The sequence below is a fragment of the Protomyctophum parallelum genome (genome assembly GCF_964188405.1).
Source record: "Protomyctophum parallelum genome assembly, chromosome: 21".
Lineage (NCBI taxonomy): Eukaryota > Metazoa > Chordata > Actinopteri > Myctophiformes > Myctophidae > Protomyctophum > Protomyctophum parallelum.
The window spans coordinates 28,756,641-28,778,986 of record NC_139713.1 but is presented as its reverse complement, the minus strand read 5'-3'; the positions used below and the strand labels follow the sequence as shown (position 1 = coordinate 28,778,986).

Genomic DNA, 22,346 nt, shown 5'->3' with positions numbered 1-22,346 from the left:
CTGTCAAAAGTGTCCTTGAATTCAATTGTTTTGACATGGAGAACATCTTCTTTCTGTTTTACAAGCTAATCTGGTGTACCACATAAGAGAAAATGAATAAAATCTGCAATCTCAGTCGAGTAAGAGTCTTTATGTGAAAAAGAGTGTTTATTAATAATTGTGCTCCGCAGCAGCAGTCATACCAGACAGACGCGTTTCGGCGCGCAGGCCTTCGTCAGTGTCAAAATGTTCCCTTGAAGTACCACATAAGAGGCAATCAGTGCTGTACTCTTAGTGTATGACTTTCATTCTGACTACAGCGATTCTGGTACAGCGTGGATATTGTCGACCCTTGTTTTACTGGCCTGGTTTATAGATTAACTTCCCTTCTCTCCAAGTGTTGATATTGACGGTTGATATACTGTAAGCCACCTTTGAGGTATTAGGTTATACACAAGTTACAATCTCATTTTGTGTGGTCTACTTTTCTCAAATCTCAAACACAGGAAGTAAATTTTGGTAGTAGAGCCTCCAGATTGTACTCATTGCTATAGAAAGCAGCAGGCCGCCTTGATATACAAGCTGTGGACATCACCACGTTGGGTGGGGGGGAATGAGGAAATCATCATGCATGTCCGGGTTGCAAGCCCAATTGGACTTTATAAAATGTAGTTACAAAGCTGGATTGAAAACATGCATGTCAACAAAGTGCTGCTGCAGTCCAGCTACTGCTTCTGAAAAGGCCTATGATGGTACATGTTGAAATCCGCTCATACACTCGCAGCACAAAGAGTTTGGAAATTGACAATGTAGGAGAATAAGATGACTACAGAAACCTTTGCTCTGATATCTTAGTATACTTAGCAATTAGTCACTAGAGGCTGTTGGTTACGTAGTATTTTACAATGGCTGAGAGGTGTGGAAGTCACAAGCCGAAGGCGAGTGACTTAACCCTCTGTCTCAAAATTGCCATAAGTGTATTTGTTTAGGCAACCTTTGGGGACATTTTTCAGAATACACACCAGTTGATTGGGGACCACTTAACAAAAAGGTACCCTGAAAATAATGGCTGAGTGATTTAGTCGCACATGGCTTGAGCCAGTCTAATTGGACTCAGAACTAGGTGTAACCACACCTGTTGTGGATTGAGCTAATTGATGCACACAGGATAAATCAGTTATCCCAACTGCACATCCCACTTGTATTTTTTTTTTTACATTTGCAGAAGATGGTGGCAAATGAAAATTGTAATATGCAGACAATCTGTGGGCTGAGGAGGGCCGTCAATATCAACACTTGGAGAGAAGGGAAGTTAATATAAACCAGGCCAGTAAAACAGGGTCGACAATATCCACGCTGTACCAGAATCGCTGTAGTCAGAATCAAGTACAAGCAGGGAAAGTCATACACTAAGATAGAGTACAGGGAGGTTCTCTTACAGCACTGATTGCCTCTTATGTGGTACTTCAGGGGGACATTTTGACACTGACGAAGGCCTGCGTGCCGAAACGCGTCTGTCTGGTATGACTGCTGCTGCGGAGCACAATTATTAATAAACAAAGACTCTTACTCGACTGAGAATTCAGATTTTATTCATTTTCTCTTATGTGGTACACCAGATTAGCTTGTAAAACAGAAAGAAGATGTTCTCCAAGTCAAAACACTTGAATTCAAGGACACTTTTGACAGTCTGTCGTGAACGAGGTGATGATTGGTCATCCACTGATGTTGAGGGGCTAGGACTAGGCATCTGATGGTCATCCACTGATGTTGAGGGGCAAGGACTAGGCATCTGAAATGAAAAGGAATACCATTTACAAACACTCCAGTAGTTACGCATTGAGTTTAATCTTTAGAAGTCCCTAAAATGTATGAAATCTCCCAAAGTAGATACATTTTTAAATTACCTCGACCAGGTTTGCTAAATAATCAATTTGATGCTCAAGATTTGGTGTAACAGGGATGTCCATTTCACCAGAATGGAACAGAGCCTTGTTAGTTTCACTGGTAACAATCTTGTACAGAGAGCCTAACACTGGAGAAGGGAACGGTCCCCAATCAACTGTTGTGTATTCTGAAAAATGTCCGCAATTGCCCAGGTGTTTAAGCCAACTTGACACACAGCAATCAACTGCACCTGGGATGTATGCAGGGATGCATACAGGCACAAAGTAGACTACAGGCACAACACAACACTAAAGTAGCTCCTAGCTAAACTAAACAGTACCCTTACGTATGAAATTCACCTCAAAGTCTTTCATAATGATTCAAACAAAACAAGTTATAGATGACATTTTACAAAATAAATGCCATAAATCATATAATGGACAGTAAAACAGAACATGATTTTAATTTGTTCTAAATCATTAAAAACTAACAAACTACTGGTCGCTTTAGTTAGGCCTAAATTATTCTAGTGTTGAATTACAAACTAAGTGTTTCAGAATACACACCAGTTGATTGGGGACCACTTGACAATCGGGGACGAAATTTAGCGTCCCCAAAGGGAAATCCTTAAATTTCATTATAATCATGTTCCCCATGCTCCAAAGGGGTTATAACCATTAAAATGACAAATGTCCCCAAAAGTCGGATTTTTTAAGCTGTGTTGTGTTTAAGTGTTATCATAGTGTTATCTATACTAGTCAACCAGCTAATGTCAAACACATTGTTGAAAACAGGTGTCTGGGTCCATAAACCTGACATTATAGTGTAATTTTACCATGGCCTCAATGTCATTAATCTACTGTAGCAAACACATGCTATAAAAAAATCATATAACCAGCGAATTGGGAAGCTAATCATTGCGGTGAAGGCGGCGTTCCGCAGCCCAGTACCCCCCGACACTCCAGCCCCGTCCTGCAAAGGACGCACCAAGGCCACTGCGTTGAAACAACGCAGGGGGGGAGAGGAACAAACGGAACAAACAACGACGACTACATACGCTCCAACCCTGACGCTGCCAAGACCGTAGAATGCACACCCCCATCTGGTTAGCGTTCTGACAAAGTCAGCAAGAGCACCTCAACACACCTCAAAGCAGGGTCCGAAGGAAGCCTTCTCGCACATGAGGTCAGAGCCCGGAGCGGCGATGGCCACCACGGGCGTGAGGGGGGGAGCTCGAGGGAGGACTCCCCATCTGCACTACAGCAAGCCGCCCCAGAGGAAGTGGCGAGTTCGGCGCCGATCAAGAGGAGCCATCCTGGACTCCAGGCCTGTGAGCCATGCCTGATTCGGACACCGGATCGCCCTCCCCATGGGCCAGCCCGATACCACCAGTCACCCGTCGCGAAGCCAAGCTGCTCAGCGACAATCCCCGGTTCTACATTGACCAGTCGCCCCTCATGAAGAAGCCACAGACGCAGTCATGCAGCCGCACCTACACACGGCCCATGACGCGGGGCGTCAGAGCGACATCACCCCCAACACCATAAATATCAATGCCTACGCAAGTTACGACGGATCAAGCTAAGACGGACCTAGATCACGTAGCAGACCTCGGATACTATATCAAGATCTGCTACCGACCGCCGGTTCTACACTTGCGCTCAAGGAGAGAGATTCCTGTCCCCATCTCCTCGGCATTATCCCCGACCAGACACGACCATATCTAGGTCTCGGTCACAGGTGGGGTGAACACAGGTGTGTTCAATTGGATCCAATTGAGGACATGAGCAGAGGGGAGGGATCAGTGGTTCCCAAACAACTGGTGAGTATTCTGAAAAATGTCCCCAAAGGTTGCCTAAACAAATACACTTATGGCAATTTTGAGACAGAGGGTTAAGTCACTCGCCTTCGGCTTGTGACTTCCTCACCTCTCAGCCATTGTAAAATACTATGTAATCAACAGCCTCTAGTGGCTAATTGCTAAGTATACTAAGATATCAGAGCAAAGATTTCTGTAGTCATCTTATTCTCCTACATTGTCAATTTCCAAACTCTTTGTGCTGCGAGTGTATGAGCGGATTTCAACATGTACCATCATAGGCCTTTTCAGAAGCAGTAGCTGGACTGCAGCAGCACTTTGTTGACATGCATGTTTTCAATCCAGCTTTGTAACTACATTTTATAAAGTCCAATTGGGCTTGCAACCCGGACATGCATGATGATTTCCTCATTCCCCCCACCCAACGTGGTGATGTCCACAGCTTGTGTATCATGGCGGCCTGCTGCTTTCTATAGCAATGAGTACAATCTGGAGGCTGGATGAAAGCTCTACTACCATAGCCGATAAAAAGATATGAGAGGGTGCATCATTCCATGTGACCACCACTGATGAGCTGGTATAGAGACAATCTTATTCGCTGGATTCCACTCAAACTGACAGTTCATGGCACCATTGGGTGATAAAACCCCAATATCAACATTCTCACCCCAATGTTATAGTCCCAAAGATGTGCTGTCAATTCCATGGCCATTTAGTTTGTGTGTTGCCAAGTTACAAAGATGTATATCAGGGAGAGGGGTAAGGGCAAAAAAAAGTCCACTATCCACCTGTCCACTTAAGACAGATTGGGGACACATAAGTGGGGGAGGGGTGGAAGCGTAGTTGTATTCACTTAGCCTATGTGGACATGAATCAGCTTTATTATACAAATAGTATTTAAAGGGTAAGTATAATAAGCTATCAGAACAAACATATCATACATTCATCAATTCCCAAGCTCTTTAATTGTGCTGCTGTTTGTGTGAGTGGATTGCAACATGTACAATCATTGACTTTTCAGAAGCAGGACTGCAGATAGGCAACAGTACTTTGCTGTCATACATGTTTTAAGCCTAATTGGACCTTATAAACTGTAGTTACAAAACTACAGTTTATAAGGTCCAAATGGGCTTGCAACCTGGACATGCATGATGATGTCCTTCGTCCCTCACTCAACATAGTGATATACTGTACACAGCTTTTGGATCAAGGCAGTGTGCTGCTTTCTGCAGTATAGCAATGGCATATGCAATATCTATATAGATAGATAGATCTTTATTGTCATTGCTTGCATGAAACAACGAAATTCAGTTTAGAGCTTCACCACTGGCATACAAATAAATAACCATACAACCATACAACAATAACCCGAAGTGCAATGTAATAGTGCAAAGTCCAAAGTTCAGTGCAAAACTACCCTTTAATACTATAGAGGGGGCTCGGGATGGGGGGGCGGGGGGCAGGTTGTTCATTCAGCAGCCTGACAGCCTGTGGGTAAAGGCTGCTGGTCAGTCTGTTGGTTCTGGACCAGATGGATCCATATCTTCTACCAGAGGGCAGACGTTGGAAAAGATGGTGTGCTGGGTGGAACTGGTCCTGTAGGATGTTATGTGTGCGGCGTAGGCAGCGGGAGGTGAAGACTGTGGAGATAACTGGGAGACTGGTCCCAATGATCCTCCCTGCAGCCTTTACCACTCTGTGGAGATCTCTGGGAGACTGACTTGGTCCCAATGATCCTCCCTGCAGCCTTGACCACTCTGTGGATGGCCTCCTTGTCTGCCCTGGTGCAGCTGGTAAAAAATATTGAAGCTGGGAAGACTGTACCTTATCACTGGGGATGCCAGTGCCACTGGTGCTACAAGTGTTTATCTTATTGTGTATTATGTCTTTGCTTAATTCTACTGCTGTTGCTTATGTTTGATGCTGTTACTTATGTGTTTGCTGCTAATGCTGGAATACATGTCACTGCTATAATTTGTTTGATTGAAAATGCATATAGGTTTAATACAGTTAATGCTCTCGATGAATGTTTATTTTGTTAATATGACCTTATGTGAAAGTACTGTATAAGTGATTATAACTTAATTTTGCGTGATTGAATTGTATTTTATTTTTGTCTTTTCTCTGTAAAGGTTTTCAACCCTACCTTATCCTTACCTAGCTACTTCTAACTACTGAAAGTTTAAAAAATAAAATAAAATAAAAAAGGAAAAAATAGAAGGATTTTAGTTTTTGATTAGTTTGTTTTATTTTTGTAATTTCTGATTCCATCTCTTTTTTGTATTTGTAAGGTTTTCTGCTAGCTAATTTCTTCCTGGCACAGGAAGTCAACAGGAAGTCAACAGAAATCCATATGGTCACATGACTAGTAGTTGTAATTTTTCACACTTTCAATAGGGGGCAGTGTAGAGTTATACACTCCTGAGTCCCCAAAAGTCGAAAAATTTAAGGTTTTGTGTATCTTTATACACAAGATATACACAGACAGCTTAAAAAATCCGACTTTTGGGGACATTTGTCATTTTAATGGTTATAGCCCCTTTGGAGCATGGGGAACATGATTATAATGAAATTTAAGGATTTCCCTTTGGGGACGGTAAATTTCGTCCCCGATTGTCAAGTGGTCCCCAATCAACTGGTGTGTATACTGAAAAATGTCCCCAAAAGTTCCCTATACAGACACACACACACACACACACACACACACACACACACACACACACACACACACACACACACACACACACACACACACACACACACACACACACACACACACACACACACACACACACACACACACACACACACACACACACACACACACACACACACACACACACACACACACACACACACACACACACACACACACACACACAAGGGCTGAAATTCTCAATAAGCCTCCTTTTGAACTCCAGCCAACAGCTCAGTGCTGTGTGAGTCAGGAAGGTCTCACCTGGTTCCTGCCCTTCAGATGGACTAAGATAAGCCCAAGAGTGCTTTGAGTATTTAACAAACAAGCCTAAAACAGCCTCCACTCCCAAGCGTACCCCAGGATCCAGGTCTGGGGTTATATAGACTGTTTAGGTAGAAATGATTGGTGGCTGTTCCTTTCACTCGCCCGCCTGATGCACCACTTCATAAAGACTGCACTTAAATTCTTAGGCCATCGGAGAGGCAGACGGTTGATGTAAACCTAGTAAATAGCTCATTCATCAAGTCTCCAGAGTACATGTCACCCAGAAATAAATGATTTGCTGCAAAAACAAACCTTTACCACCCCAAAGTCAGACTTTATGGCATTGGCATTTGGCGAGGTTGCCAGATAAAAGTACTGCCTTTTTCACAAACAAGGATGGAACACTTTCACTCTGCCTTAGAAGCATGCATTTTTCTTCCAAATGCCAGCAATGGTAAAAACTATACACATATTCAAAAAAAATCGATTCTCTGAAACTGTTGGTCCAATCAGTTTCCGAGTTATGCCCAACGACATACTATTAATGGATCCCTTTCAGTGATCAACTAACTTGCACTTCAGAATATATTATGACAAAAATAATAATTATGGCAGTCACAATAAAGGTCCTAAACCTTTATACAGAATCTATGGGTTTTATGCATATGCCGAAAAGTGTTCATAGTGGCCCGGAACAAACTGTTCAATCTAAGGCCATTGATTTGATAAGAAAGCATGGAATGTATTCAATTCTAGTTTAATGTAATATCAGGCCCTTTCACTTTACCTCAATGTTACATCACGGCACAATGTTTACTCTGCAGCACTCCGAGATACCAGGCTCTCCTATCAGTAAATATGAGCTTATCTCTTGAGTTTGCAGAGCATAGACTCCATAAGTATGTACTTATGGGGCTTACACTCATGACACCTACATGGTGTATAACCTGAACCTGGTGTGTACTGTGTAATGCAAGAAAACACAATTTGCCTTGATTTTTCTAACCAATATGTCATATGTCCATCCATCCATCTTCAACCGCTTATCTGTAGTTGGGTCGCGGGGGCAACAGCTCCACCAGAGTGTTCCAGACTTCCCTCTCCCTACGTCATATGCAGACGAGCAAATCGGCAAATCAATCACATGTCGGTGGGAGCGCGTGGCCAATAAGGGCACTTAAGCACTTGGCCAGAAGATATCAAAGCTCTACTGATTGGCCAGTATGAGATGATTCATGATGATGTACGATGACAAGAGCGCCCCTCACTTCACACGGGTGTGATTTCTAGAACTAAATTCAGTGCAGGAGCAGCCCGATGGGGATTTTCCACTAGACGTTTAAAAACCGCCAAGTGCAGGACAGCTACGATATCAGAGACGGTCTCGTAATGTACTATGAAAACTCCCCTCCATGTTTTTCTTCACTTTGTGGATGTTGAACTCTGCCATTGCAGCAACATAAAGACCTTTTCATGCTCCATCTCTTCAAAACAACATACGGTTCCCATTTCCTCCTCGAGCACTATGAGCTACGGACAACATATACTCAACCATGAGCCCAACCACCACGTATGATATAGTGGCACAATTACACCCTGTCCACACACTTTCTGTGAGGTTCTACTTTGGAGATTTACTTTGGCAAAGTCAGGTATCTGTCTGACAGCTGCTATTTCGTATTCCTCTGCTCCTACATGAAATATAAAGCTATCGCTATCAGCGTTAGATCATCATATCTACTGTTGATATTCTGTATACCCACCATATGCCCAATTACAGGTCATTGGTACATTATACATAATGTTGTTGCTGTCGGGAGGAAACCAAACCACCTAACTTTTTCTAACAATTATTTAGGTTTTAGATTTAGATTTTCTTTTGCATAAATCAGTGCTATTGAACACCATTTACAGCTGTGTGTTGTTTTGAAAATATTGAACCAATGAAAAGTAGTAAAAGGTGCTTCGGACAAACTCCATTGGACCCTCAATGCTGCTAAAGCAACCAACTCCACTTCTCCCTGTCTCAATGCTGCTAAAGCAACCAACTCCACCTCTCCCTGTCTCATGGCAATATATAAAGTCACAACACCAACTTTGATGAGGCAGTATTGCTTTGCTATCAAAATATACGTTTTTCTTCATTTCCTGAAAAATGTTTATTTTACATTTCCTTTTGGAGTTAGGTGGTTTCTTACAGACAGCAGAGATATATGCCTCAATGTATCTATTACAATTACATGATCTATTACATGATACTTATGCCTATACATCTACTAGGCCGATGCCCATTGGGGAAGATGCCCGTTGGGAATGCATGTCCCTCCGGTTATGCAATACCTGTTGTACTTGTTGTCAGACTACGTAGTTAGTGTATACATTAGAATATAATATATGTAATATATTATATTACACAAACTATGACGCCCTGCCCTATTTGGGGCCATGCTTGACGGGACTGATGCGAGTCATTCCATTTATATTCCTTTTCTCTGCTAATTCCCATCGGGTCGGCACAGTGGAAAATATGTGAATATGTGGTTCTGTTTTCTGCATCTTCATCTGTGACTCCTGGAACCCCTTTATCTGGCACCTTTATGCCGTGTCTCTCACCACTTTCCATAAGCCTATTCCTCTTCTCCCCTCACGTGGCAGTTCCATCCTCATCATTTTTCTCCCAATGTACCACTCATTCATCTTGTCCAAACCATCTGAACCTTGTGCTGGTGCTATTGCTTTATCCCCAAACCTGCTAACCTGGGATGATCCTCCAATGTGGTCATGTATGATCATGTCCCGCCTCCTCTGACCGACCTCCAACTCTGACCTCACAACACACATCCTCCAATGATCCTCCAATGTAGTCATGCATGATCATGTCCCGCCTCCTCTGACCGACCTCCAACCAAGGGGCCAGTGAGGCACTCCAACGTTGAAGCACTGGGCCCTAGTGGTAAGAGGAAGGACTGCAGGCGGACAGTCGCGGACCCGTGGATTCATGACGAGGAAACCCTGTGCAGCTGGGCTTTAACATTGAGCGCTCGGTTGCACTTCGGCAAATGCTGAATCGGTGAAAAAAGGCGAAAATAGACGGTCCTTCCGGGTGCTTCAAAACGCCACTGAGCAACTTCCACTGACATGAATAGCGGGGGGGGGCGGAGCTTTGGGCCAGATCAGTCTCTATCCTTTTAATACTCTATGCCTCCAACTCTGCACAACACACATCCTCCAATGATCCTCCAATGTAGTCATGTATGATTATGTCCCGCCTCCTCTGACCGACCTCCAACGCTGCACAACACACATCCTTGGTTTTGAAGTTGACCAGTCATCAGACAGTTCTCCAGATATCATGAGAAAAGACGGCACTGGAGCAGCTCAGACAATTTCAGCCCTTACTTAACAGGGAACAGGTAAAAAGCGACAACGTTCCGATGTTTCAGTTACATCTTCGTCAGGTCATGTAACTGAAACATCGAAACGTTGTCCCTCAGATTTATGGAGGCACCCCCCCCCCCCCATCTCAGTTGTTGTGGAAGAAAGCAGACTCCGCTTTACTGGACACTGCCACAGAGCAAAAGACCAGGTCATTTGGGATATTCTTCTGTGGAGACTACCCTGCCCATCAAGAGGAACAACACCTCTCACATTTCCAGATGTTCTGAGTAGGGACACAGGACTGACTGTGAATGAACTTGGTGTGGCAACGAGCAACAGAGACCAGTGGAAGCAGCTCGCAGATCTCGAGGGCACTCGAAGGATAATTGCCATATGACGCTCATTCATATACACTATGCAAACACGACCAATCCAAACTTTATTTATATTTATTTACCAGTTCAAACAATAAGCAAACCTGACCAGTCCAAAAGCCCTTTCTTTCATATAGTTTCATCATAAGTTTTCTTTTTTTCTACATTTTTTTAAACGTTTTAGTTAACTGTTAGTTAACTTCTAATTTCTACTCTTACTTTTTTCTGTGTTTCATGCCTACTGCAGCACTGCTACAGTATGACAAGTGACAACTGAACTTCCCTCGGGATCAATAAAGGTCTCTCTATCTACATGGCTTACTAAGGAACATACCATGGACAGGCTGGCTCCTAACTATTGCCCTGGGCTAATGTTGGTCTTTTCATTGTTTGGCATAGCCTACTCTTTGACATCATGGCTATCCTTGATCATGTCAATATTTCACCACTGACAGGCAGAGCAACAACTGTTCTAAAACTGCAGATGAATAGAGGTCATATCCAGTGGTGGAAAGTAACTAAGTACATTTACTTAAAGGGACACTTCACCCTTTTTGCAAAATAATATATGTTAATGACGTTTAGAAGCTTTAGAACACTTTACTGGGGGTCTTTATGTGTGTAATATATGGTTTTAGATATTTTAGATTGTAGCAGTGAGCACAGTGTCTCTGATGTCATGGACACTGGGCTCACTTCCTTCCTGGACTACATGTTGTCTCAGTAAGACAGCTCTCCCCCTATCCACAAGGAGGAGCAGTGCACCAAAGAATTATGGGAATTGTAGTCCAGGAAGGTAGTGAGACCAGTGTCCATGACATCAGAGACACTGTGCTCACTGCTACAATCTAAAATATCTAAAACCACACATTACACACACAAAGACCCCCAAAAATAGCAGACCTACAAGCTCTGAGCTTGTAGATCTTTCAACTTTCAATACCAACCAATACTTTTGTACATTTACTCAAGTACATTTAGAATTCTGGACTTTTACTTGTAGCAGAGTAGTTCTACATAGCAGTATTGATACTTTTACGTAAGTAAAACAATTGAGTACTTTTTCCACCACTGGTCATATCAAAACATCTCTGACAATGCCAACTAATACAGCCATAGCTAGAGCCACAGCATCAGGGTAATTGGGGGCAGCACTTAAAATTATGAAAGTAATTTTGAGAATGGATGGTCATTTGTTTTTCAACTGGTTTGAAGTTAGGGATGTCAATACATTGTACGTACCCCTCCAATACAGCGGCAACTATGATAAAAGAGCCTCACAATGATAAATAGAATAGAAGTGGCAGCAAGTACAGTACAGTAAAACATTGTGGTGGTATTGGCAGCTCAGAGGTCTCCCTCACCTTGTAACTTCTTTCACGGGCTATTGCTGTTAACTTGTGTTTGGTAATGTGTGTTTAAAAAAAAAGTAAACTCATCTGACAATAGCCTAAAACAACCACATACTAAAGCTTTTTTCTGTTGAACTCAAAGTACCCTAAACACAAATACTATTTCCACTTAATACAGATTTTATAGATCATGACATGAAAAGACTAAAGAGAAACAGAATTTTGTTGTACGTTCTGGGGGCAAAGGGTCAAAGCTCTCATGGAGCTATTTTCAAAAGAATAACATTTCTGAGAAAAGGCAGTAGACATTATTCAAAAGTCATCTATAAGCTCCCTAAGTCATTCATTCCAGTATCTCAATCTTGTTCCTTCGGCAGTGGCAAACACTTGAACACTTGGTATAAACAGGTGTTTCTAAGATGGTTTGCTTTCACATGTGTTTCCTCAGTGCTCACTGTGAGTGGTTGGTTTACAACTGCTGCAGAGTGGGTTGTGTGGCTGGTGCCAAGATCTGCCGGTCCATGCTGGCAGTGAACCAATGTGGCCTCAGCGTAGATAGAATATCCTCTATGCTGGTACAGTAAAAACAAAAACAAAAAGAATACTACTACAGCATAATGTGATATCAGACGCACTTAAAGAGAACATGGCAAAAACACAAAACATAAGTAGGATTAAGTTAGGATACATTGGCCGATGCCCGTTGGGAACGATGCCCATTGGGAACGCATGACCCTCCTGTTGCAATACCTGTATAATACCTGTACATGTTGAACGTTGTCCGAGTAGTACCCGTTATAGCCATCTGGCTGTCATTGACGTATTATAAAAGTATAAAACAATATGTGAACATCTGTGGTCTACTAGCAGTTTACACAAGAAAAGGTGGTGTTGATCGGTCTAGCTGCATGTCAACCCTCTTATAGATGGCTACTGTAGCCACCTGTAGACTAGAGTCACACTGTAAAAACGTGTGTGTGTGTGTGTATGTGTGTGTGTGTGTGTGTGTTGCAGTGGTTAATGGGTGAGTGCTTAGTGTGAATGGCCTGGCATCTACAGGGGTCAATAGGTCGTAAGGGGTCAATAGGTCCTACTCTAAACAGACAGACATAGGGACAGACAGACAGACGGACATAGGGATACACAGCCATTTAAAGGAGCGGTGTACACCGCTCAAAAACTATCTATGGCTATTTAGAGAGAAGGTAATGAAAGATGAACAATAAATAATGATGGGGATTTGTTATCCGCATCATTAGTTCTGTTTCACCATTGATCATATAGATATATTAGTAGAGACATAACCGTTTCAGCCAGCTGCAAGAATGGATAAATAAATATGGAAGACAGAAATTTGCCTTAGAAGCTAGAATACCTAGAATGACCTCAGTTTATACATCTATATTTTCATTAATTCTGAGTGGTATGCAAATAAATCAGGAGAGGAAAGAGAAATGTGGCAACATTTCACTCTGGAAGCTGGATAAGGAATTTGGAAAGTGTGTGCAGTGTGTGCAGTGTGTGTGTGTGTGTGGGGGGGGGGGGGGTGGGGGGGGAGATAAGATGGAGAAAGGCAGAAAACTATTGGCAAAAAGAAAAAGGTATAACAGGAGTGATAGTGAGAGCAGAGAGGGGGGGATGAGGGATAGTGTCCTTAGGGTACGGAGAGGGAAAAACACGCTCATACAGTAAGTACTTTGGTTCCATTATAAGTGGAGGGAAGTTATTAACCTGTAAGACAGATAACGCTGCTACATTGAACTGTAGATAGCAAACGTTCGTTCTTAATCATTCAACACTGTCGAGTCCTTCCTTGGCCACCACGCTTTTGCATTCTTTCCTGAGGTAATTGTCCTGCTATGCATGTATCATTTTACCCTCACAGTGTGTTTGACTTCCATCCTTCACTTCTGTTCTCTTGTTTTATCTATCTATTCTCTCATGTGTAGAATAGGAATAGGATAGAAATGGATTTCCTACAGAAAATGACTAAGAGGTCAAATACATTAAATATACCACTTTCTATTCTACATTTTCACTAATATTTTAGATGGATGTGTTAAAGACAATCTTGGACCCACATAAAAATAACTTAATGTAAAGGGATATAGGGCTCTATTTCCGTCCATGCTAAACCCCTTATCCCTAAACTACTTTGCCTTTTACTATTTTGAAAAACATTTTTGAATAGTTAAAATAGCCAATCTACAAGCTCACAATGTGTCGATGTACATTGGCTAGTATTAAAAAAAAATCTAAATAGTAAAAAGAAAAAAAGGCAAAGCAGTTTAGGGATAAGGGGTTTAGCATGGACGAAAATAGAGCCCAAAATGTTGAAGGGAGAGCTCAGTCTTTTCACACATCCAGCCCCACTAATAGAGAAAAAGTATGTTGTTTATCTGTGTGCCCAATTCTTCTAGCACACCATTGTGCAATTGCCTCCACACACATTATGCACATATAATGCATGCCATGGGAAATCCAATCTATTATTACATTTGAGAAGTGAACAAGTTGCGAGTGCACACTCAGTAACTATATTATTATTATTTTTCCTATTTTTTGAGGGGCCCCCTCTTATATACAACTTTTCGTCCCATCGCGTCTCACATTTGCCATTGACAATGAAAGGAAAATTTATATGTACACGAGCAAATCGGCTAACCAATCAGATAAATTCAGTTGTCATCTTACATGATCATGGTGAAAAGATGGGTTTTTTTAAACATTGTATCATCATGGTTAAAAGATAATACCGGTAACATAAGTTGACAAATTAATTCATGAAGAATTATATACATTTTGTATTGGATGATGTACGACAACAAGAGTGCCCCTCACATCACATGGGTGTGATTTTTTTTGTTCCAAATGCAGCTAGGCCTAAATGTGTCATCATACACAAACAAAGACAAACAAATCACTCAGCTCCAATATGGGCACAAAAAAGATGTGCCAGGTCCATATATGGCCTACTAATGACATCAGGGATCTCTATTTATGCCCATAAAAGGGACAAGGACTGACAGATACACAGATCTCCTTATATGGCCATATCAGTCGGAACGGCGGTGCAACGCAGGTGTTCGGGCCAGTCACAAGGACCTTACAACTTACAAACATGTACTGTATACGTTAGCTGTTACCCAACCAATATTGAAACATATCGTAATTACGTCACCATTGACAGCCAGTTATAACCCAACTTTATTATTTAATGTCACTGTTTTACAGAGAGGCTGAGATTTGAAAGTTCGTAGCGGTCGACAGTACTTGCGCGCTCTGCTTGCGCACAAGTAGGCCATATGGAACTACTTGTAGGCACTCGGCAGAGTGCAGTTCTAGTTATAGATGTAGTTAAACGCAGAATACTTTTCCTTGAGCATGTAGAATTGTCTTCTACTGTATAATCTCTCTAAAACTAAAACATATAGGCATGTGGTAAGCTTTGTTACAGCATTTCTGCCAGGGTAGATTTGATTACTGTTGACATGACATATGAAGCCCCATCGCTGGCCTTTGCATTCGAGGAGTAGTGAGTGAGGGATGTAGGACATGTGGTGAGGAATAACACATTGTAAAATTAGAGAAAGAAACTCAGTTGTCTTATTCTGTGACCAATGGAATCATAGCCTGACCTAAGCAGAGACATTTCTGGCCTAGATGGGAGGGTCGCGCCTCAGAAAAGCGCGCACCCTGATTGGATCTCATCGATCTGTCCGTCACCCCCGGCCCCTCCTCTCCCCCCTAGTGCAGCGCTACGTCACATAATTTAGAGCGACGCCCACCCGGAAGGGTTGACTCCCACTTTTAGACTGGTTCAGCCCACGGCTTTTTCCAGGCTTTCATCTTTCGCGCAGACGAAATGAAAGCCTGGGTATCGAGGCTAATGGAATCATAATAAACATATTAACCTAACAACAACATACAATGGTGATTAACTGATGTAATTAAAACACAAACCAGTTTGTCCATTGTTCAAAAATTTACCATTGTAAACATCAAACCTAAATCAATGTGCTGGAAGGTGTTAGCTGGTATTACAACCATATGCTTAACATGCCTATTTATGGATCATGCCCTGTTGTGAAAGCTTAAGTGTTTGTTCTCATCATGTTGGCGAGCTCTGGCAGCTAGACACTGTGCTGTTTGCTTCCTGTGATAGTCTATGGAGTCAGGTTGTGAAACCTGATTCGTTTGAAGCCTCTTTCACACCATGCAATGCAACTTCCTCCCTAAGCAGCACCCCTCTCTCTGTCTTTAGCCTAAACCAGCAATGGTCGCACTGATCATGTAGCCCATGTGAGTACTGGACGCATAGATATGGACAGCCAAATCCGGTGTTAATTTCACTCTGAATGTGAAAATAGACCCATAAGAAGATCCACATAAATCTATAAATAGAATATATATAGCCTACAATTAACACGCCATGATTTAACTGTACGCTCACATGCAAACACATGCATGCTGCCAGACACTCTTGATGACCGAACCACTGCGAAATATTCCACACATCTTCAGCAGGGGAGTTGATTATAGCAGAAGGATTGGGTTTCATCATCAGCAGCCTATGATAACGATCTACCAACAGCAACAGGCACAACTGTTCCTCACCATGCCATCTGAGAAACATAAATACTGCGTCTCTTCTACTCTCAAACACATACACACCCAAACCCACACCTGAGACACTTTATGATGCCCTCGGTGCAGCCAGTTGTAGGAGTAACTCTGAGGATCAAGTGACAAAATCACAGTCCAGAACAGCTGCACTGATCTTTCATGGAAATCAACAAGTGGTGACAGTGTGTGTGTGTGTGTGTGTGTGTGTGTGTGTGTGTGTGTGTGTGTGTGTTGCCTGCGTGTGTGTGTGCGCATGTGTGTGCAAGAGATCAAATTGGAGCATGTACAAATGTAGATAATCCTTGAGTGCATGCAGCAGAACAGTAATGTACTTCTCGGTGTGCCCTAAAAATTGTGAATTTATATAGCGCCTTTTATCCAATGTGCACACATTCACACAAACCGGCGGCAGAGGAAAACATGCAACATGAAAACACACAAGGTCCGATACTGCGCATTGGGAGCAGTTAAGGGGTTCAGTGTCTTGCTCAGGTATACAGTACTTTGACACTATTGTTGGGGATCAAATCAGAAACCTTTTGAGCAAATCACAATCCTTAAAACTTCCGTCCAGTTGGTGTGAAGACAATGGATATGACATGCTGCGGCATTCCTTTGATATTATAAAGCATCGTTTGCAGTTCGAATGGCTGCTTGTCTACATATGTTTAACCACTTAAACCCTATATACTCGTCGTCAAAGCAGCAGTTCTGCTATTTTCCACCGAATGCCTATTATGACTTGCCCAGAATAGGGACGCTAGGGTCCATGTGGTTATGCGTGGAGAGGAGAAGAAAGTTCAGGTTGGCCATGATGGAGCTCTGTGAGAAAGGGGTGACGTAGACTGTCATACTGAGCTCTGGTCAAAGTCTTAAGGAGTAGGTTGCCTTCAGATGACCCATTTGGATCGGTTTGTTCACACTCCAAATGCTTCCCTGAAGACAGCCTCATAAAGCAGCCTGAGTGGCTGCTCTAGCTAGTTGTCAGGCCCTGGACTTCTCTAAACATTCATTGGACCTGTGCTTCGAAGAAGTGTGCCTATTGGCTGTTCTGAAGCCAATCTGCCCAGACTCTATCTTTTATGACCCAGGGATTTACTGGTTTACAGTGACACTGTGCAGAGTCACATTGCTGTGCTGAGGGTCCCATTAGGCCAGCGAGTGCAAATTATGTGCTAGCCTGCACTGGTGGTCGATTTATGCGGGAAGGAATAAAGTGCATGTGATAGCAAAAAAAAGAAAGAAAAAAAGAAAAACAGGGAAGTCGAGAGAAGAGTTTGTATTAAACTGTATCCAGAAACAAAGCTGAATAGGATGAGCAGAAGAATTATAACAAGTGATCCCTGCATCAACAGTACCTAAAGACTGTCTTATGATAACACTGAACATGATATCATCCGAGTTGATCATAAGCCTCTGAAAGGGGTCCCATTCTGGGGAGAACAATGACTTCATAACATTCCACTGGTCTCTGTGGTAATGTTCTAGAACCAAAGCCAGTGCCTTCACCCACGGCTCAAAGTACCACAGGCCCGCACATTACCTGGCAACCACAGAACTAAACCCTCGCAATTTTGGCACAGACTCCTCTGGTCAGAGAATGAGCATGCAATCACGGTCTCCAGCAGCTCACTAGGAGACCTTCTTGACTCCCATCAAAGGATCAATCAACTAATGTCAAGGTTCAAGAACATGATGTGTCATCCTCAATACCTTCTCTTCAGTTGGAACTCTAGATCAAGGTCAGGTACATGATTGATCTTGTCTGCCTACATATTCTGGCCATGAGTAATAGTGGTGATACAACAGGAGATAGGCCTTTCTTGCTTTGAGTGGGGGAGAGTAGCAATAACAGCATGGGGAGGGCAACTCCTTTTTAGGTGCAGAGGTGAATTTGAGTCATCAACATAGCTGATTCAAAGTTCAATAATAATGTTATAATGCAATTATCAACTATTGTGTCACAACTATTGGATTTCTTTCCATCATACAATACTGTATACAGTATGTGTTTAATGCAAGCTTACCCACAAGTTGCAGGGCACCTTTGGGGCAGAGAGTTCAGTCCATCCCATCCAGCTAGACATACTGTGGTGGTCAGGGAACACACACAGCTATTGTAAGCTGCCATGCGTTGCAGGGTAAATATTTAGTTTTGTAGAAGAACGGGTAATAAATTAGAAAGCTTTTACCCAATCTCTAGGAGCCTACTGTTACAAGCAATCTAGTGGTTAAGAGTGGATGGGGGAGTCCACACAACAATAGAACATAATTCAAACCACAGGTGCTCTAACAATGAGGGGTCGGTAAGGTGGCACAATTCCTGGAAAGCTGTTTCAACTCACCAACTATGGCTTGATTATTACTGTCACTACTTTTAGACCAAATAAAGAGCCAGTCAGTATGAATGTGTGAGTAGGGGAGGGGTCGGGAGGATGAAGAATGGATTGGAGCTGAAGGGAAATGAGGGTAGAGATTTAAAGAAAAAAGGTAACCGACTGCCCTGTAAATGGCGAGAAAATTTAACTGGAGTGATTTTGCACCTCTCGACCTCAATATGCTGAATTGTTTGTGAAGCAGTTCATTTTACCAGGTCCATACAATGGAAAAGCCCTCCTCTCTTTAAACTCTCCATCTAACGCTGTGTCACAGAGGTGAGTCTCGTCTGTGAGTGCTTTGAATAAAATGAGCGATCGGCTACTCGCCCTGCTCTCACACTGATCCCTCCACAGGAAGCAATATTCAGTCACGTCCCGCTCCAACAGAGATGTATCACTGTGCATAATGTGCATAATGGTCCTCAAGCATGCACCGAAAAATTGCATGTTAATGTAACTGTGAAAAGGGATTTTACTGCATGGGTACTGTAGGTAGGTAGATACGTAGATATCAAATGGTGCATTTATATACATCAGTGGAGAGAAGTCTGGTTATTCTTGGGCTATCAAAAACTAATTTAAGAAACTCTTATCAAAATGAGAACACACACCATATCCCAGCGCGAGTCATTTTAAATTCACTGTGAGTCTTTGTCACATTATATCCAGCATAAACAGTCCAACGAATGAAAGGAATGCTTCCCAAAAGCCAAGATCTACTATTCATTTCAACACAGGGAATAAGAGAAATGGAATGCACTTTGATCACCTAATTACATAATTACTAATAGTGGAAAAAGTACAGAGTACCTCCCAGCCTCCCAGCAACCTCCATTTATCCCTCCTCAATCATAACACGTCAACTAATACAGTTACATCACCAGTTATTTTTCTCTGGGCTTACCATCGCATGAGAGCCAGCCTGCATGAGAGCTCAGCTACAGTAGCCTGCAGAGCAAACTGCCTGCACAGGACGTACAGTAGGTAAAGGTAAAGTCATACACATTTTAAAATGAGCAGGGCACCAATAAACAATCACTTTCCATGAAAAGCGTAAAGCATTATGCTTTTCAGCAAAAAGCATAAAGTAATTCAGCCACTATTAACTTATAGTGGGACGCTGAATTCCAGTGAATGTGGTATTTTACAATAATGTATAGGCTACTAGGATCTGTGTCAGAGATAGAACTGGCAATGTACTGTAATTTGCTTCCAACTTACAGCTGTCATAAGATTATGTACACATGCATGCTCATACAGTATGTCCATTCCATGTACAGTATGCCGTAGTATGCACCCCTCTTTCCTTAAACAAGTAGGCCTTTATCAGCTCCACCAATGCTAATACAAATATACATTTGACATGACAATTTGATTTACTACTATATACTGTAGCCAATTCATTCTAGTTCTGAGACCACAACTTACAATACACTGTACAATCCTCATTGCAAATGGAACCAAATTTGGTTTAGGCGACGGCAGACTGCTGGGCGAGCACTGGCGCTTTGGCATGGGGAGTCAGATCAACATATGGAATGAATTCTGTACTGGCCATATATGGAGCGTGTCTTGAGTGTACAGGGTTTGATGAGGTCAGATCAACATAATGGAATGTCAGAACAAGTCAGCTCCATATATGGAGATCTAAGGGTGGCAGCAGGCAGTGTCTTGAGTGTACAGGGTTTGATGAGGTCTGGCCATATATGGAGCGTGTCTTGAGTGTACAGGGTTTGATGAGGTCAGCTCCATACTGTATATGGAGATCTAAGGGTGGCAGCGGGGGCAGTGTCTTGAGTGTACAGGATTTGATGAGGGCCCAGGTAGGGCCAGAACTCTGTTTTTTGCCAACTGCCGGGCACGGCTGCACTAACTAACTGCACAGAACTGCACCCCGTCACTCTTGTGACAAAAAAATAACAGCATTGGATCCATTGGAACACAGGTTCTGTTTTCCATTTCCTGAAAAGTAAAGATTTTGGACAGCAATCCATAAGAGGACGATAGACAGAGGGACACAACACAAGAAAATGGGATGGTTCAAATTAAAGCGATTTGCCAACACACAAGCTCAACATTCCCTCCTATGGTTTTATTTACAGCCGGGTCCTGTTCAGTGTTGCTGGCCTTTTGCACTCTGACCCCGTGACCTAATGACCTCAGGCTGCATGAGTGCATGGCCAAAATGATCCAGAACAGCCAGACTTTATTACCCAACTAACATCCTAAACTGTGGAAGTAATTTCTCTATGGAGAACAACATGGGGTGATCTTAATATCGTCTACTATAAGCATTGTGGTCCAAAAATAAACAAGCTGTCTCAGCGTTATTGTCAGGGCTCTGTATCATTTGCGACAGTCAGTCACTCTTATATGATACACTACAGTCTGCTTCTATCAAAAATGTAACTAATTCAGTAGCAGTAACATTAGCGTTTTCTCACACACAGTTGATTCTTCATATCGCCTGGATGATTTGTATATTTTTGAGGGGCGCTAGCCCCTCCTATACAAAGGTTTAATGTTTGTCTTTCTTTAGTTCAATGTTTGTTTTGTAAACGCATTGACAATGAAGGGAAAATGTACGGCATAATGTGTCATTACTTGCACAAGCAGAGCGTGCAAGTAATGTTATTAGTCAGGTGCTACGATGCGTATGTCCCTTAGCAGCATATGATATGACGTCATATGCTGGCACGGGACATACAGAAGCAGACCGTGCAGGTATGTTTTCCGTCATGCTACGAAGCGTATGTCCCATGACGTGACGAAGATATGTACCAATGCCAGGGTATAATTGGTTTACGATGGTGACGTAATGATATGTTTCAGTGTCGGGTGGATTAAAGGTAATGCCCCTATGTATACAGTAATCCGACACCACTGCCATAACAGGCATAAGTAATCATTACGTCATATGCTGGACTGGGACATACAGAAGCAGACTGTGCAGGTATGTTTTCCGTCATGCTACGAAGCGTATGTCCCATGACGTGATGAAGAAATGTACCAATGCCAAGGTATATATAATTGGTTTACGATGGTGACGTAATGACGATATGTTTCAGTGTCGGGTGGATTAAAGGGACATACGCATCAAACCACCCGAGTAACCACAGTATACCACTAATCAACTCACAAATTACATATACATATATAGACATATGAGCATATGCGAATAAAAAAACTAGAGGATAGAAAGAAAAAGCAAAAACGTAATAAAAACCGAATAAATGAAACCAATGGACAACGAAAGGAACGGCTTTCAAAAAGACGGAATTCATACGTTAAAAAGGATACGAGTAAAATACCACTTGAAATTCAAGAAAATAAAAGACTTAAGAGAAACAGACGACTTCGAATTATCCGAACAAAAGAAACGGATGAAAGACGAAAGGAACGGTTGGTTATGCGTAACAGAAATCTCAGGAATATGGGAATACAACAACTAGAGGATATCAACAGAAATTAAACTCATGAACTAGAACTGTGTGATCGAAAAATGGATACAAAGAAAAACCAAAACCACAAGGACAACCAAATACTTAAGGAAAACCAAATAAATGAAACCGATGGACAAGGAAAGCAATG

At 42.3% G+C, this 22,346-nt stretch overlaps 1 protein-coding gene across 1 annotated transcript in view; it reads left to right on the top strand.

Moving 5' to 3' along the window:
- Window positions 1-3,203: 3,203 nt before the first annotated feature.
- LOC310878936 (dnaJ homolog subfamily C member 3-like) overlaps window positions 3,204-22,346 on the top strand; it is a gene marked incomplete at both ends in the record, with an annotated part of 47,328 nt that continues 28,185 nt past the window's right edge. The window contains one exon of the mRNA XM_083793352.1: window positions 3,204-3,383. Coding sequence (XP_083649478.1) covers window positions 3,204-3,383 — 180 coding nt within the window. The remainder of the gene's footprint in view (window positions 3,384-22,346) is intronic.